This window comes from Ascaphus truei, chromosome 17 (assembly GCF_040206685.1).
Source record: "Ascaphus truei isolate aAscTru1 chromosome 17, aAscTru1.hap1, whole genome shotgun sequence".
Lineage (NCBI taxonomy): Eukaryota > Metazoa > Chordata > Amphibia > Anura > Ascaphidae > Ascaphus > Ascaphus truei.
Genome location: NC_134499.1, coordinates 32,930,744 through 32,947,317, shown reverse-complemented (window position 1 = coordinate 32,947,317; position 16,574 = coordinate 32,930,744). Strand labels below are relative to the sequence as shown.

At 45.3% G+C, this 16,574-nt stretch overlaps 1 protein-coding gene across 1 annotated transcript in view; it reads left to right on the top strand.

The window, feature by feature from the left end:
- GRM7 (glutamate metabotropic receptor 7) overlaps nucleotides 1–16,574 on the top strand; it is a 199,201-nt gene that overhangs the window by 126,831 nt on the left and 55,796 nt on the right. Inside the window, exon 8 of the mRNA XM_075574698.1 lies at nucleotides 7,785–8,717. Coding sequence (XP_075430813.1) covers nucleotides 7,785–8,717 — 933 coding nt within the window. The remainder of the gene's footprint in view (nucleotides 1–7,784; nucleotides 8,718–16,574) is intronic.

Below are 16,574 nucleotides of genomic sequence, written 5' to 3'. Positions count from 1 at the left end.
CAAATTGTATTTATTTTTCAGTATATTATGATAGGGGAAAGGGAGCGGGGTACAAAAGAAAAGGAGGTGCAGAGCATTCCATGACAAATACATAAACACAATGAGAGGTATCACAGAACCACAGTGTAAGCATATATGAGAAAAGCATATGTCACATAGCTCTGAAGGTCAATGCCACCCTTGAAACCAGAGATGGATTCTTTGCTGTTGTAACACCTGGTAAGACAGTATAAAATGCCCCCGTCAGATTCCTATCCAGTGTGCACTGAACATCTGACTCATGATAGACATGGCGTCAGCCAATAAAAAAAGGCTGTGAGAGAGGTGGGGCTAAGGAGAGAGGGGCTGGCAGAGCGTGGGGGGAGATCTGCGGGTGCTGACTGCAGAGAGAGCAGCTAACCCTCGCGAGTAGGCCCAGCGGATCATCTAAGTGAGACCAGCATGGACGAACGCACACCGTCGGAGGGGATCCTCAACTGCGGTCAAACAAAGTGCTACCAAAGCGTTTGCGAAGTTCAGGCCTGCTACATTAATACCTAGTTAAGAGCACCAACAGTTTTCCGGCATCATCACACAGGCGTTGATATCCTGTTGACGCCATATGGTTGAAACGAGTAGAGTGGAGAGCCAGAACCTGTCACAGTGGAGAGGGAGGGGATCGAGGTCCAGAGAGCAATGCCAGTTGCTGTAGCCCCAAACATCGCGAGACTCGTGACATCATTTCTTTTTATATTAGTTGCACTTTTTAGCTCTCCCCAATACTTTTTTATTTTCATATGTTATGTGAATGTATGTAGTGATCCTTCTGTAAAGGGTTATAAGGTACCAGCGTGTCCATTGCTACTCACTTCATGAATTCGATTATACTATAAACAGACTGTAGCCTCCCACTGTCTGACCTAAAGCCACGTGTGGAACATCACATAGAAAAGGAGGACTTGGTCCCCCACCTCAGCAGCAGGTGTTAGTCTGAGGCAAATAAGAGGGAACGCAACAGTTGGGGCCGGTGAGGGACTCGGACAGATTAACCATTCGGGTTAATAAGAGTTGAGCTTTGTATACTATTATAAATTGGCCACGGTTGCGAGACTATTTGGAATTTAGACCAAGAATCCCGAAGGAAACCCTTTCGTATCTCCATTTGAAGGTTAAACCATATTTTACTTTTTATGTGAGCTACAGTATGGAGGGAAGTTCACGCTTAAACCAAAAGGATGCTATTGCTCAGGTCATAATATGGGAAATCAACCTGTTGGAATTCCTATCTAGTATTGGTATTAGTATTAGTCTTGTATTGGCTTGTTAAGGAGGCGAGACTAGGGCTCCTCCATCCGATAAGAAAACCCCAGACTGTTTTGTGGTGTTCTACGGAATTTGGCCCAGAGAAGGGACACTCTTGGATATGACCACCACATGTGTTTAAAATCGGCCTGTTGTCGACAGCCCTTGGGACAGTAATATGAAGTACCTGGATACATCCTCGAGAGCCACACTGAGGTTAAGTACCACCTGAATAAAACTTTGTAAGCATTCTATTTGACAGTCGTACATATTGAGCATTTAAAACCAGCCTTATAAATGTCTTCCCAGTCCTCAGACTCTAAAGCAACCCAAAGGTCTGATTCCCATTGGGACATTAAAATGTATTCTTATCATGAGAGATGTTCCGAAAAGTGGAGGAGTATAACATGAAAGTTACTAGAGTTTGAGTGTGGTAGTTCAGGCAGACCGGGTTGAAAGTAGTGAAAGAAGACCCAGGTTTGGATTGCTGTATGAAACCTCTGAGTTGAAGGTTTCCGGAAGATTTCCAGAAGATTTCTCGTCTATCAATGTCGAGCTCTGTAACCAATGACTCAAATGATTTAGGTTTAAAAAAAAATGTAACTCGGTCTTCTAGCTTATTTTGTTTTTTGTTTTTTTTTTGATAACCATTGCTAGAAAATCATCTTATTAAGACCTGCAGTGAAGTTTGGATTGAGGAATAAGGGGATCATCACTGAGTTTTTTCTAATGAGATTGAATTTCTTTTTGTTAGACTCCCATGGCTTAAGAGAGTAAGCAATTGTTAGGAGGTAGTTTGTCTCCTATTATTTTAGGCTGCTAAAGTAAAATGCTAGTGTAATGGGGGGCTATGAGTGCCGCTTCGATTTCCACCCATCTATTTAAATGGGTTTCCGTGTGCCAGGAGACAATTTCCCCGAATTGGGCTACATTACAGTACAAGATAAGGCATAGATTACCCAAACCTCTGCCGTTTGGTGGTTGGCAAAGGATTAGTTTGCTAGTTCATTACTTCCCCCCCAACCCCACCACCCCAAATAAATTTGGTAATTTGTGATTTTGAAGGTCCTGTATAACCTTTCAAGGTACAGCGCTGTCAAGGTTTAGAAAAGAGGGAGTATCCTTGGCAATAGATTCATTTTCACTTAATGTATCCTGTCAATCCAAGAAATATTACATTTGGATGGTTGCATACAGTCCTATTTTCAGAACCTTCTGCAAGGAAGAGAAATAGGTCTTCATATCTGTTAGTCTGGTAAATCCCAATATATTTTATAGCTTGTTTGCACCACTTGAAGTTAAAGTTTAAGGATATAAATTTGAATTCTCTTTCTGGGACATAATTATATTTGAAGCCTGAGGTTATGTAAAGAAGTAAACGGCCTAGTGAGGAATAAGACAATGTCACCAGCAAATATTGAGATTTTATATGGACTTTCCTTTAGCTGGACTCCATTCATATCAGGGTTGGACCTAATGTGGGAGGCTAGAGGTTCAAGAGAGAGCAAATGAGAGGAGAAAGGGGACACACTTGTCTGGTAACACTTTTGATTAAGAAACGCTCAGATGAGGTCCCAGCACATATCACTTTTGCAAAGTGAGAGGAGTAGAGAGACAGGACCGCTTGGAGAAACCACATTTTCCTCGGGTCGCAGTCATGTAACCCCAGTCGAATCTATCAAACGCTTTTACAGTGTTGAGAGATAAAAGGAATGCTAATGACGTAGATTTGTTTACATGAGCTATTTAATCTATTGATCTTCTGGTATTGTTGGCCACCTTCGTCTTAAGGCCAAAATTGTGAAAAATATATTTGTTTACATTAATCAAGGAAATTGGCCAGTAACTGGAACAGTGTAAGGTGTATATACCATCCTTGTGGATAAGAGAGATGTGAGCTTGCAGCATATTACAGGGGAATAGGGTTCCCTCTAAAATAGGGTTAAACCATTTTAGAAGATGTCTAATCACAAGGTGAGCACATTCTTTATAACAAATATTGGTAAAGCCATCAGCACCTGGGGCCTTTGCAGATTAAAAAAATTGTATAACCTCACAAACTTCCTGTGAAGTGATGGGATAATTCAGCCTATCAATATCCTCCTTAGACAGGGCTGGCAGATTAGAGTTATTTAAATAGTGGCGAAGCTTCATCTCCGTTATTGCCTGCTACTTTCTTTTTTAGCATCCTATAACACCGAGTAATAATCCTGGGGCGTTCTTTCGCTATTGATACAGGGCATGGCGTGAGCGTACCAGTTTTTAAACGAATGGAGTGAATGCTATGTAAGGCTGCCTATTTCCCAACCTATGTGCTCACATGGAAAATGCTTAACAGCCTACTCCGTTTGGTCTATGTTATGGCCTTTTCAGCGTCTTCTGATAGGTGTACATTGAACTCCCCTCTACTGGTAAACAGATCCATCATGACCCTCCTGGAGGAGTTAAATTTGTTAAAAATCTATTGTTTTTAATGAGATTATTTTTTTTTATTTTTTTTTTCTAAATCCAATGCAGTTTCATTGTCCCAGTTTTGAAGCCTTTTAATAAATTACACCCTTTTAATCCCACTTATATCACTCCGATAATTCCAATTTAATTAAAATCCTTATTGAGGAAATCACTTTAATACACTTATAGTAGATTCGTATTTGGGATGGTTTGTTGAAAAATCACCACTCTATAAAGAGAAATGTCCCTAAATCTATTGGTTCTTCTATATCTGTCTATTTTGTGTAGATGCAAATACATTAATTCACCCACAATGTTCCCATCCTGGCCCAGACAGACAGACACAGACACAGACACACACAATGTTATTGTAATGCATTTTGTACATGGTTACATAGTAAAAAGATAAACCTACAAAGGTTCCATTCCCATTAGAAGGCTCATCAGAAACACAGTGAGATGTTCCCTATTTACCTTCTCCAGCAGTAAACACAAGGTCTCCTGTTTCCCTAAAGAGCTATGAAGAACAGTCTTTCTCTCTCTGTTAAAGTGAAAGAAAAAGCTGCACAGTAGGAAAACTCGGTGAAACTTCATTAGAGCTTCGCCTGGGACTGTTTGTCATGTTTAATCAGTGGCCTGTGATAAGAGGAGTGGGTCAGAGCACTGAGCTGGTAGGATTTGCAGTGCTCAATCCCCTGGCCTCATGGGGGGAAGGTGTGAGATTCAATGCTCACTGGATTAGTTCTACATCAACATTTTTCCTTATCCCCCAGAATCCCAGGGAGAAATGATTCACTCTTGAAGAGAACCTTTTGATCTGACTGTTCAGGGCAGCATAGAGCATTAAGGAGGAGGGTAGGTGCTCACCTTTGGAGGTGGGAGACTCCAAATCATGACCCACTACTAATTACATTAGAATTTTGACAAGTTACTTTATTTCCCTTTATCTCATGTATTAAAAATTAGATTGAAAGCTCTTTGGAGCAGGGTGTTTGTATTACTCCACTATGCAAAGAGGTGCCTGTATCCGTGTGCACAGTGCGTCTGTGTGTGCATGTGATGCTCTTGTGTGACTGTGTGTGTGCACGGTGCTGCTGAGTGGAAATGTGTGTGTGTGTGCGGTGCTGCTGTGCGTCATTGTGTGTGCGTGCTCAGTGCTAAGCGTGCATGTGCGTTTCTGCTGTCGTGTGTGCACGCAGTGCTGCTGTGTGTGGCAGTGTGCGCGTTGCTGCTGGGTGTCGTGAGTGTATTTGTGTGCATGTGATTCTGCTGTGAATAAGTGTGTGTGTGTGCGCGGTTCTGCTGTGTCATTGTGGGTATGGTGCTGCTGTGTGTCGTGTTCGTGTGCGGTGCAACTGTGCGTCAGTGTGTGCATGTGCCGTGGTACTCTGTGTCAATGTGTGCACATGCGATGCTGCTGTGCATCAAAGTGTGTGGTGCAATTGTGCGTATGTGTGTGCGCGTTGCTGCTGCAGGTTATTATACATGTGTGTGCGAGGTGCTTCTCTGCTTCAGTGTGCACACGCGGTGCTGCTGTGCGTCGTTTGTGTGGTGTATCAGTGCATGAGATGCTGCGGTGTATCAGCACGTGTTTGCAGTGTTTTGTGCGGGCGCTACAGTGTTGTGTTGCATTGTGTGATTTAAGGCACAATACGCCTCTTTGCCAGTTGATGAACTTGTTCGGAATGTAATCTACTGGGACATCCTCTGAATTGTCCCGTGTTTGTCATTAAGAGTCACAGAGACCTAATGTCTCTATGATATAGTGAGCTTCTTCCTCTACAGTAGATTCCCATTCATCAAGCTGGAACGGTATCCTATGGATAGCTTTGTCTCTGGGTTCATGGTCAGCTGTCCTCTGGGGGAGGGACAGAGTGCAATCCGTTTAGTATCCACTTATTGACCTGCAGGTTGGAAGTCATTAGTCTAACTGAGCTCATTAAAGGTTATGAGTGAAGGTGAAGACGATAATGGAGTGATCTACACATTTATGCCATCCTTATTGATTAGTAAACTATTCCCATTACATAGGGCCTTGTCACACTGACCAGCAGTTTACAAGACATCCAGGCTGACTATGAGCAGACCATGTGATGGAAAGAGGGAGCTACAGTACCTTCTGGGCTGAGCAAGAAAGGGGTAATACAATGAGGAATGGACCAGTGTCCAGGAAGATGAGACAGGACAAAGAAGATCATGATTTGGTTAGACGGTAAAGTGCAGGATAATCGGGGATATGGCACCTCTTTATATGACACTGTAGCAATGTAGATAACTTACTGTATAATGGGACCTGTGAATGGAGATCAAAGAAACTGTCAGTATTATTACATTGATACTTACAAACCCCCAGGGCATGTGTCTTTCACATGGAGTAAGGCATTCTGTGTATGTCTCGCTGCTTTGTCGAGCCGTTCTATGGACCACTAAAAATAGTTGGTGGAGAAGTTAGCAGAAATGTATAATATAATGCAGGAGGCTCAACTCCAGTCCTCCAGCCCGCCCAAGAGGTCAGGTTTTAAGGATATGCCAGCTTCAGCACAGGTGGCTCAGTCAAAGACTGAGCCTCTGATTAAGCCATCACTGCTGAAGCAGGGACTGATTGAGCCACCTGTGCTGAAGCAGGGATATCCAGAAAACCTGACCTTTTGGAGGGGGCTTGAGGACTGGAGTTGAGCATCCCTGACATAATGAACTGAATTACATTATATCTCTTAACCTTTTGGGTTCCCTTTATATTTGTGAGGGACCCGGGTATATTGATCTGCCAACTTTCTGCTACTATGTTTCTCCTTTCATATATGTTAAAATCAGTCACGTATGACACACTGCAGGACGGTTTTCATTGACATTCAAATAGATTGACAATAAGAGGCTGTAGGCTCTAAACAGTGAATGTCTCCACGTCTTCTTTTTCATTATATATCCAATTTTCCTTCAGTCTGTGTCATTATGTCACTCAGTGCTGGGTGAGAGATGATTGATGAGCCGTAGTGTAAGTCCCTTCTGTGCCCAACACCATTGGAAGTGATGGAATGGACAGAGTTACGGCTAAGTAGGTCCTTTCTCTCTGTGTGTTGGCATACAACTTCTGTATCGGGAGCATTTCATTCCAAGCAGAAGGCCAGTGTTGGGCACCAATTATATTCCTGACAACGTGAATTTCTCTGAGATGCTTCTTAGTGTGAATCCAGCTTCTAATCTCTCCTTTCCACACAGCTTATCAGGCAGCTTGCATTTCATTAGCCATTCTGCAGCCAGAGGTGAGAGAAGAGTTGCAAATCTTTGTGCTGCTGCTGGTATAAAGCTATCTGGGTATATTCTAACGAGGGAAGTGAAAGAACTCTCCATAATTATGGCCCTGTGTAGCTGCTATCTCGGTGCACAGAATGTCCGGGTAAATGAGTTATCTCTCGGCTGTCACTTCTCTTGAAGTTCACACAGCGAGTAAAGCTCTGAAACCCAATGAGGCAGAGAGTCAGAACTACAAACAGTAGTGACAGAGCATCAGGACGGACAGGGAGATAGAGGGAGAGAGAGAGGAGAAGTGGGAGAACTGAGCGGAAGATGGGGGGATAGAGGTGGTGAGGAAGAGAGAATATGAGGGGAAATGAGGAGGGTGGATATGGAGAAGAACTTTATGCAAGATAAATATGATCATGGAGAGGTTAGGACAGAAACAATAGAGGATTCAGTGGAATAGTTTTTTTATTTGTGTTTTTTTATTACACTTGTCTTTCTTTTCATATACTAAAACAGCTTTTTCTTGTTTATATTTATGGACCTCATTACGTCAAAACAATGTACATTTGCTGTGATAATGTTCATGTATATTATTGGGGTCATCATTATAGACGGAGAGAATAGATACAAACTTGGCACAGCACCATTGTGGTCTTGTGTCTTCCAGTGCTGTTTAGTGAATTTGTTTGTGCCATCAACCAGTCTTCAATCCCTGGGAGACTCACATCCTGATGGCTCCACTGCAGCACTTGTCTCTTGTCAGATACCTTTTCCATGTCCCCTGTCACCCATCTCTGTTTCTTTCCTAGATTGAAGACATGCAGTGGGTTAAAGGGATGCATGAGATCCCATCCTCTGTCTGCAGCTTGCCCTGCAGAACTGGGGAGAGGAAGAAGATGGTGAAGGGCATGCCCTGCTGCTGGCTCTGTGAGCTGTGTGATGGGTACAAGTACCTGCAGGATGAGCTCACCTGTTTCCGTTGTGAATACAACATGCGACCCAATCAAAACCGCACTGGTTGTGACCCAATCCCGATTGTCAAGCTGGAGTGGCACTCGCCCTGGGCTGTCATCCCTGTGTTCCTGGCCATGCTGGGTATCATCGCTACCATCTTCGTCATGGCCACCTTTATACGCTACAATGACACCCCCATCGTTCGAGCATCTGGCAGGGAGCTCAGCTACGTCCTGCTGACGGGAATCTTCCTCTGCTACATTATCACCTTCCTCATGATTGCTAAACCTGACCTGGCAGTGTGCTCCTTCCGGCGCATCTTCCTGGGTCTGGGGATGTGTATCAGCTACGCAGCCCTCTTAACCAAGACCAACAGAATTTACAGGATCTTTGAACAGGGTAAAAAGTCAGTGACTGCCCCTCGGCTTATCAGCCCCACCTCACAGTTAGCCATCACCTCCAGCTTGATATCTTTCCAGCTTCTGGGAGTTTTTATTTGGTTTGGGGTCAACCCTCCTAACATAATCATTGACTATGGGCAGGAGACAGTGGATCCCGAACTGGCCAGGGGTGTACTGAAATGTGACATTACGGATCTACAAATCATTTGTTCCTTGGGATACAGCATCCTTCTCATGGTGACATGCACTGTGTATGCCATCAAGACGAGGGGAGTGCCTGAGAACTTCAATGAAGCCAAACCCATTGGCTTCACCATGTATACTACCTGTATAGTTTGGCTGGCCTTTATTCCAATATTTTTTGGAACCTCACAGTCAGCAGAAAAAGTAAGTAGATGACTAGATCTCCGTGGTCTATGATTTTAACCTATGATTGTTTTGTGAGACGTTAATAAGAACCAAGTTTTTCTCACTGGTCCGTTTTATTGCCTTAGGTCAGTGGTGCTCAACTCCGGTACTCAGGACCCCCAAACTGGCCAGCTTTTTTGAATATCACAGCTTCCGCACGGTTGGCTCAATCAGAGGCCCAGTTGCCGACTGAGGGTCAAGCTGGGATATCCTTAACACCTGATCGGTTGGGGGGTCTTGAGGACTGGAGTTGAACAGATCTGCCTTAAGTCACGCTCTGTTGGGAGTGTAGTGGGATAATTTCTCCAGGCCCACAGCAGCAGTGTTAAACTCACTTGCCTTGGGTACATTCACTGGATTGAATGTTCTTGCCTCCTGTGACACCATGTGTCTTGAATCGGTAAAATGTATATTTTAAGCCAGGTACTGGAGCTGGGGCAGCATTAAGCACAGAACCTTGCTGTATAATTTTACACAACGTTAGTAGAACCTGCGTATTATGTGATAAGAAGAAAAGATTGTGGAGAGCTGCAATGCTGCTGTGCACATCATCAATGATCTGCTGCTCTGTCCATTAGCACCTAAAGCTGGGGAACAATGGAATGGAACATTCTGATGCTAATTTTAGTAGCAGAGAGGGGCAACCGCTTTAGTGAATCATTGACAATAACACACTGGCACAAGCACAGTGCTCCATACTGTATATTAACGTTTCCTGCTTGAGGCACCTAGGGTGGCAAAATTCTGGGGTTCTGCTGAATGGAGATTGATTGGGTAACCTCTCACAGGTATTACTTATGATACAGTATACCAAACACATCATATTCAGCCTAGACGAGAACACACAGAGCCCAACACCCTGAATGTGATGTATGTGGCTAATAGGCTTTCCAAGAATGAATTATATCGCACCCAGTGCTGTCTGTCGACCAGATTTTCTTGGCAGGCAGTTGCATGCTATCACCCACCTACACCTCCATTAATTAATCAAGCCTCTTTGTAGCTATAAATTATGCACCAAAGCTGTCTTTGAATATGCTACAGAAAGTCTTGATAGATAAAGAAAACATCCCCTAGCATGTATCGCACTATAGAACAGGTCTTAGCAGGTAGTTGGTAGACTATTAATTAGACGGAGTGGCACTGGATCAATAGGAATCAGTTGAACCATTAGTTTCATTGTTGCATCTGTTTCAATTGTATCTTGTCAGCATGATAAATGGGGGCGCGCTGTCAGTGAAATGGAACGGACTTTTTGCAGCTAAATCATTTTGATTAGGAGAAATAAACACGGCACCTGTTTCTGGCCGAATGAACATTGCCTAAATTAGCAGATATAGGTTGTAGCACCCACGCTGGGGTGCGAGAGAGCACAGGGGTACTGTGTATAATTAGCATTTTACAACCGTGGACAGTACTAGCAAATTGATCTTTCCAGTGTCTTGGTGAGGGACCTGATTCCGACATCTGCGCATTTTGGGTAGAACAATCTTTCCAACACCATTGATATGGATTTTTCTTTCACATTAAAAAAAAAAACCCACATCACGTTTAGTCATTTAGATTACCACCAAGGAAGAGAATCAATGCAGTGACCGGTTCCTGCCCATTGGATAAAAACCTTAATAAAAAAAGCAATGGATATGGATTGTGGCCAAAAACCCACTGAGATCCATGACTGGGACTCGGGTCACCTATGGCCCAAGGGCTGCAGACCAGTTCTATTCATCGTGACTAATGTTACAGTAACAGTGGATTTGTCACAGCCAGAGAACGAGAGCAGGTACAAAGCGCACAGCCAGAGAGAGAGCAGGTACAGAGCTCACAGCCAGGGAGAGAGCAGGTACAAAGCGCACAGCCAGAGAGAGAGCAGGTACAGAGCTCACAGCCAGGGAGAGAGCAGGTACAAAGCGCAAAGCCAGAGAGAGAGCAGGTACAAAGCTCACAGCCAGAGAGAGAGAGCAGGTACAGAGCTCACAGCCAGAGAGAGAGAGCAGGTACAGAGCTCACAGCCAGAGAGAGAGAGAGCAGGTACAGAGCTCACAGCCAGAGAGAGAGAGCAGGTACAAAGCTCACAGCCAGAGAGCGAGAGCAGGTACAAAGCTCACAGCCAGAGAGCGAGAGCAGGTACAGAGCTCACAGCCAGAGAGAGAGAGCAGGTACATAGCTCACAGCCAGAGAGCAAGAGCAGGTACAAAGCTCACAGCCAGAGAGAGAGAGCAGGTACAGAGCTCACAGCCAGAGAGCGAGAGAGCAGGTACAAAGCTCACAGCCAGAGAGAGAGAGCAGGTACAGAGCTCACAGCCAGAAAGCGAGAGAGCAGGTACAAAGCTCACAGCCAGAGAGCGAAAGAGCAGGTACAAAGCTCACAGCCAGAGAGAGAGAGAGCAGGTACAGAGCTCACAGTCAGAGAGCGAGAGAGCAGGTACAAAGCTCACAGCCAGAGAGAGAGAGAGCTGGTACAGAGCTCACAGCCAGAGAGCGAGAGCAGGTACAGAGCTCACAGCCAGAGAGAGAGAGCAGATACAAAGCGCACAGCCAGAGAGAGAGAGAGAGAGCAGGTACAGAGCTCACAGCCAGAGAGAGAACAAGTACAGAGCTCACAGCCAGAGAGCGAGAGAGCAGGTACAGAGCTCACAGCCAGAGAGTGAGAGCAGGTACAGAGATCACAGCCAGAGAGCGAGAGAGCAGGTACAGAGCTCACAGCCAGAGAGCGAGAGAGCAGGTACAAAGCGCACAGCCAGAGAGCGAGAGAGCAGGTACAGAGCTCACAGACAGAGAGAGAGAGCAGGTACAGAGCTCACAGCCAGAGAGTGAGAGCAGGTACAAAGCTCACAGCCAGAGAGTGAGAGCAGGTACAGAGCTCACAGCCAGAGAGAAAGAGCAGGTACAAAGCTCACAGCCAGAGAGAGAGCAGGTACAGAGCTCACAGCCAGAGAGAGAGCAGGTACAGAGCTCACAGCCAGAGAGTGAGAGCAGGTACAAAGCTCACAGCCAGTGAGAGCAGGTACAGAACTCACAGCCAGAGAGAGAGAGAGCAGGTACAGAGCTCACAGCCAGAGAGAGAGAGAGCAGGTACAGAGCTCACAGCCAGAGAGTGAGAGCAGGTACAAAGCTCACAGCCAGTGAGAGCAGGTACAGAACTCACAGCCAGAGAGAGAGAGCAGGTACAGAGCTCACAGCCAGAGAGAGAGAGAGCAGGTACAGAGCTCACAGCCAGAGAGAGAGAGCAGGTACAGAGCTCACAGCCAGTGAGAGCAGGTACAGAACAGAGAGAGAGAGAGAGAGAGAGAGAGAGAGAGAGCGCGAGCGCGAGAGAGAGCAGGTACAGAGCTCACAGCCAGAGAGAGAGAGCAGGTATAAAGCTCACAGCCAGAGAGAGAGAGCAGGTACAGAGCTCACAGCCAGAGAGAGAGAGCAGGTACAAAGCTCACAGCCAGAAAGAGAGAGCAGGTACAGAGCTCACAGCCAGAGAGAGAGAGCAGGTACAGAGCTCACAGCCAGAGAGCGAGAGAGCAGGTACAGAGCTCACAGCCAGAGAGTGAGAGCAGGTACAGAGCTCACAGCCAGAGAGTGAGAGCAGGTACAGAGCTCCAAGCCAGAGAGCGAGAGAGCAGGTACAGAGCTCACAGCCAGAGAGAGAGAGCAGGAACAAAGCTCACAGCCAGAGAGAGAGAGAAGGTACAGAGCTCACAGCCAGAGAGAGAGAGCAGGTACAGAGCTCACAGCCAGAGAGAGAGCAGGTACAAAGCTCACAGCCAGAGAGCGAGAGCAGGTACAAAGCTCACAGCCAGAGAGAGAGCAGGTACAAAGCTTACAGCCAGAGAGAGAGCAGGTATAAAGCTCACAGCCAGAGAGCGAGAGCAGGTACAAAGCTCACAGCCAGAGAGAGAGCAGGTACAAAGCTCACAGCCAGACAGAGAGCAGGTACAAAGCTCACAGCCAGAAAATACTTCAATTACTATGTTCCTAGGTTTCTTTTTTAATTTTTTTTTCACTGTTAAGAACATTATTAGTGTTAAAGGATTTGTGATTTATTAAGTGCCTGACCCTAATAATACCAGATTCTAGCTGGTTCTGAATAATTCAATATAATGTTGGGTTTCATCCAGTCTAATATTAGCCCCTTTGTGCAGTTAGATGAAATGGATGATTGTCTTCTGATTATACGCTACTTAATAGGCACTTACCCTTTCTCTCCTTATATTTGAACTATTTTACTATAGGAAATCACTGCATGGGAACTGTGCACGGTCTTCTAGCAGTGCATGGGTCAATAACATTTATGTTCCTGATCAAACTTCTTTGTCAGTGAAAGTGGTGCTCGGGTGTCCCATTTTAATTGGCAGTTGCCATGTGCTGTCACTCACGGTTGTTCCACCGGACGCGGCACGCACACGCAATTCCCATGATCACAAACATTATGGAGGTTGGGCTGTCATAACTTGTCACACACGCCTGGAATCAGAGCCTCGGAAACGCAGAAAAACAAATTATTCTTTTACCTTGGCCATTGAACTCCTGACCGTTCATTTGAAAGGGCCTCGCTGCCTTCTGAGGCATGTTTTCATCAAACCATTGAAATGACTTGTCTCGAACCAAAGCAACTAAATACCAGTCATTAATCGGAGCCGGTTTCTATTGAATTTTGTCTCTCGCAATTTTCGGCGACTCAAGTGATACGTTTATGGAAAGGATAAGGAAGGAGGAGAGCACATTGATTGTGCTGCTAATGACAACTGTGCTATACCCTACTCACACTGGTCTGGAAGGTCTCATGTCTCCCACTTAATAACAGACACAGCTGTCTGCAATGATTTGTAACCCCTTAGTGCTGGAGAACATTAATTGGGGGGGCTGTACATCAAAGCCTTAAAGCTGCACACCAAGCAATATCCCACGTCTATTTAAAAAAAAAAAAAAAAAAACAGTTATGTACGATGAGAAAATACTTGTATTTTTTTAAACAACTCTGAATTACATATTTAATCTATTATAATGTAACAAGCATTTTTTGTTTCTATGGCAACCATTTACAAAGTCACATCCCCTCCCCCCCACCCCCCGATTGAGCCCTGCCCTCTCTCTAGCAGTGCACCAATTGTATCTAGTGACTGCCTGATCACATGATCTTCCCCACAGAGCTTTGCACCTTTGGTCCTCTTCTGCTGCACTGACAGCCATTTAGTAAACCCCCGAGCCAAATCTTCACCGATCGATCACAGGAGAATGGATCGATCGGCAACTTAGCGAATTACTTATCATTGTGTGGATTGTATTGATGCACAGATTAAAGGGGGGGAAATAAAATAAAAAATGGCAGCTTGGACTGCTGCTTTTAAGGATCTATCAGCAGTGTAGTCCTTAGTACGCAGTGTGAATACAGTCGGGGTGTCATGGTGCAGATATTACCCAGCATGCCATGGTAGTAAGTACTCCCTGCATCCTGATTGGCCATTGTAGCTCATAAATCCAGCACAATGGAGTAATGTACTCTGCATTGTTCTGTAGTGCAGATACCCGCAGGATATTGCAATGCCTCTGACAGTGAAGGGCTTATTGATCTACACCTTATTAATCGCTGCAATGTTACGGTTATAAGACTTTGCTGCACTTCGTGCATCTTGAATACCAATTCCTAGAACGGTGATGCTATGTTATTCCTGTCCCACGGGTTCAAATGAAAGGTTCCTCTCTGTGTTTGGAGGGATGGAGGGGATTGGGGATGGGAAGAGCAGGAACGCAGCAATATTTTTTGGAGCCAAATACTCAGTAATGCTCCATTTTGCAGCACAATGTTTTTGATGGGAGACTAAATGGGAATACACATTTTCGTGCAGATACACGGTATTGTCATATGGTGCAGCATGTTTATTTTTATATTTGGAAGTGGTTTCACATTTCTCTCAGACAACAAATAAAAATAGCACTTGTGAGCACATTCACATGTCTCAGAGAAGTCTGCAGCCGGTCTTTTCACATGCAACGCTTCCACTGCAGCCAGGGATTCTGGGTAATTATATGCAAATGAGCAGCCCCATGTAAAGTTGGACAAGAAGCAAAAAGGGACACACTGGCTTATCCCTGCCGTATTACACAACTTTTTTTTTTCTTAAACACAGCCTAGGTTAAAGAAGTACAGAGCCAGTCACCCCGCTCACAGACAGCTTTTTTTTTTTGTAAGCCCGGGCTGTGATAGTGATCACGCCAAAAACAACGTGCCTCATGGTCCACAAAGGGTACCAGGTACTGCTCCCTACTTGTGACAGTCTTTTCCGAAGCTCGGTCCAGTCGATCTATCCAGTGTGTCTTAGGCACAAGGGCTCAGAAGATATCTGCCGTGTTACATGGAGTCGTCATCCGAAGAATCGGGCTCCTCTTGCTCGTTCCCTTCTCGGCCAGAAGGTCAGGCAAAAGGGTCCTAGTTCCAGTGGGTCTTCAGCCGAAGCCTAGTGTCCCAACTTTGTCTCCTCTTCCTCTTTCCCTCATCGACCAGCAGGCCAGGCAGGTGGGTCTGAGTCCACTCAGAATAAACCCCACGTAATCTTTTCTCTCCGAAGAGAGAGGCGATTACAGACCGGCACGTAGTCTTTTCTCTCCGAAGAGAGAGGGGCGATTACAGACCGGCACGTAGTCTTTACTCTCCGAAGAGAGGGGCGATTACAGACCGGCACGTAGTCTTTTCTCTCCGAAGAGAGGGGCGATTACAGACCATCACGTAGTCTTTACTCTCCGAAGAGAGAGGGGCGATTACAGACCGGCACGTAGTCTTTTCTCTCCACGGACAAAGACAGGTGACTAATAACCAAACGTTAAAAAAAAAACACAAACAAAATTCGTAACGCTGAGTGCTTCTGTGCTCTGTGCGAGGCAGTGCAAAAAGGGCTCAATGTAAGCCCTGACCCGGAGGCCAGGGTGGATTCAAAAAAATCGGTGTGTGCTCCAGCCAGAAGGTCAGGGAGATGCTCAGTGTGGAATTAATAAGGGTCCGTGCTATCCAGTTGTGCAGGTACATGGTGCTCTAGTGATGCAGGCATCATCACAACCCGAAGGTGAAGCGACCAGAGTACCCCACCAGGTTTTCCATCCCTGGGGTGCAACGAACTAAAAAAGCCCGGGCTTACTAGTTCCGCTTCCCGGCAAATTTGACCATCGAATCAAGTGTATTTCTACAAGGTCCAGCCTTGGAAGGACAGACCATATACTTGATCTGAGTCAAAAGGCCAAGAAGCGATAGCCAGACAGCTGTTTCGACCTATAGTGTCTCATCAGTGTGAGGCTGGGTTTTGGGTCTCATCGGTGTGGGTTTGGGTACTGGCTATGCAATGTGAAGCTGGTACTGGGTATAACCAGGCACAAAAGGAGTTATGGTGAGTTAAAAAAAAGTGACATAAACCCTCCTTCGTACAGTGTACAGGAAATAAAAATACCACTTGTGGGTACATTCGCAGGTCTGCTTTTCCCCTTTATCTCTTAGCATACATTATTCCACTGCAGCCAGGGATTCTGGGTAATGACATGCAAATCAGCGCTCACAGTGACTCACTTTTTGCTGTGTAATACAGCAAGCATACGCTTATAGGGCTCCATGTTAAAATGGCCACGACATGACACACTGTAAGTGCTCATTTGCATGTCATTACCCAGAATTCCTGGCTGCAGAGGAAGCATTGCATGCTAAGTGATAATGGGGAAAGGCAGGGTTTCGGAGCTGCCGGACATGTGAATGCGCTCACAAATGGTTTCCTTGTTATTTGCTGTGCACTGTACGGAGGAGGATGGTTTTGTCACTTTTCTACTCATAACTTGTTTTGTCTCTCAAACATAAGTACTGCA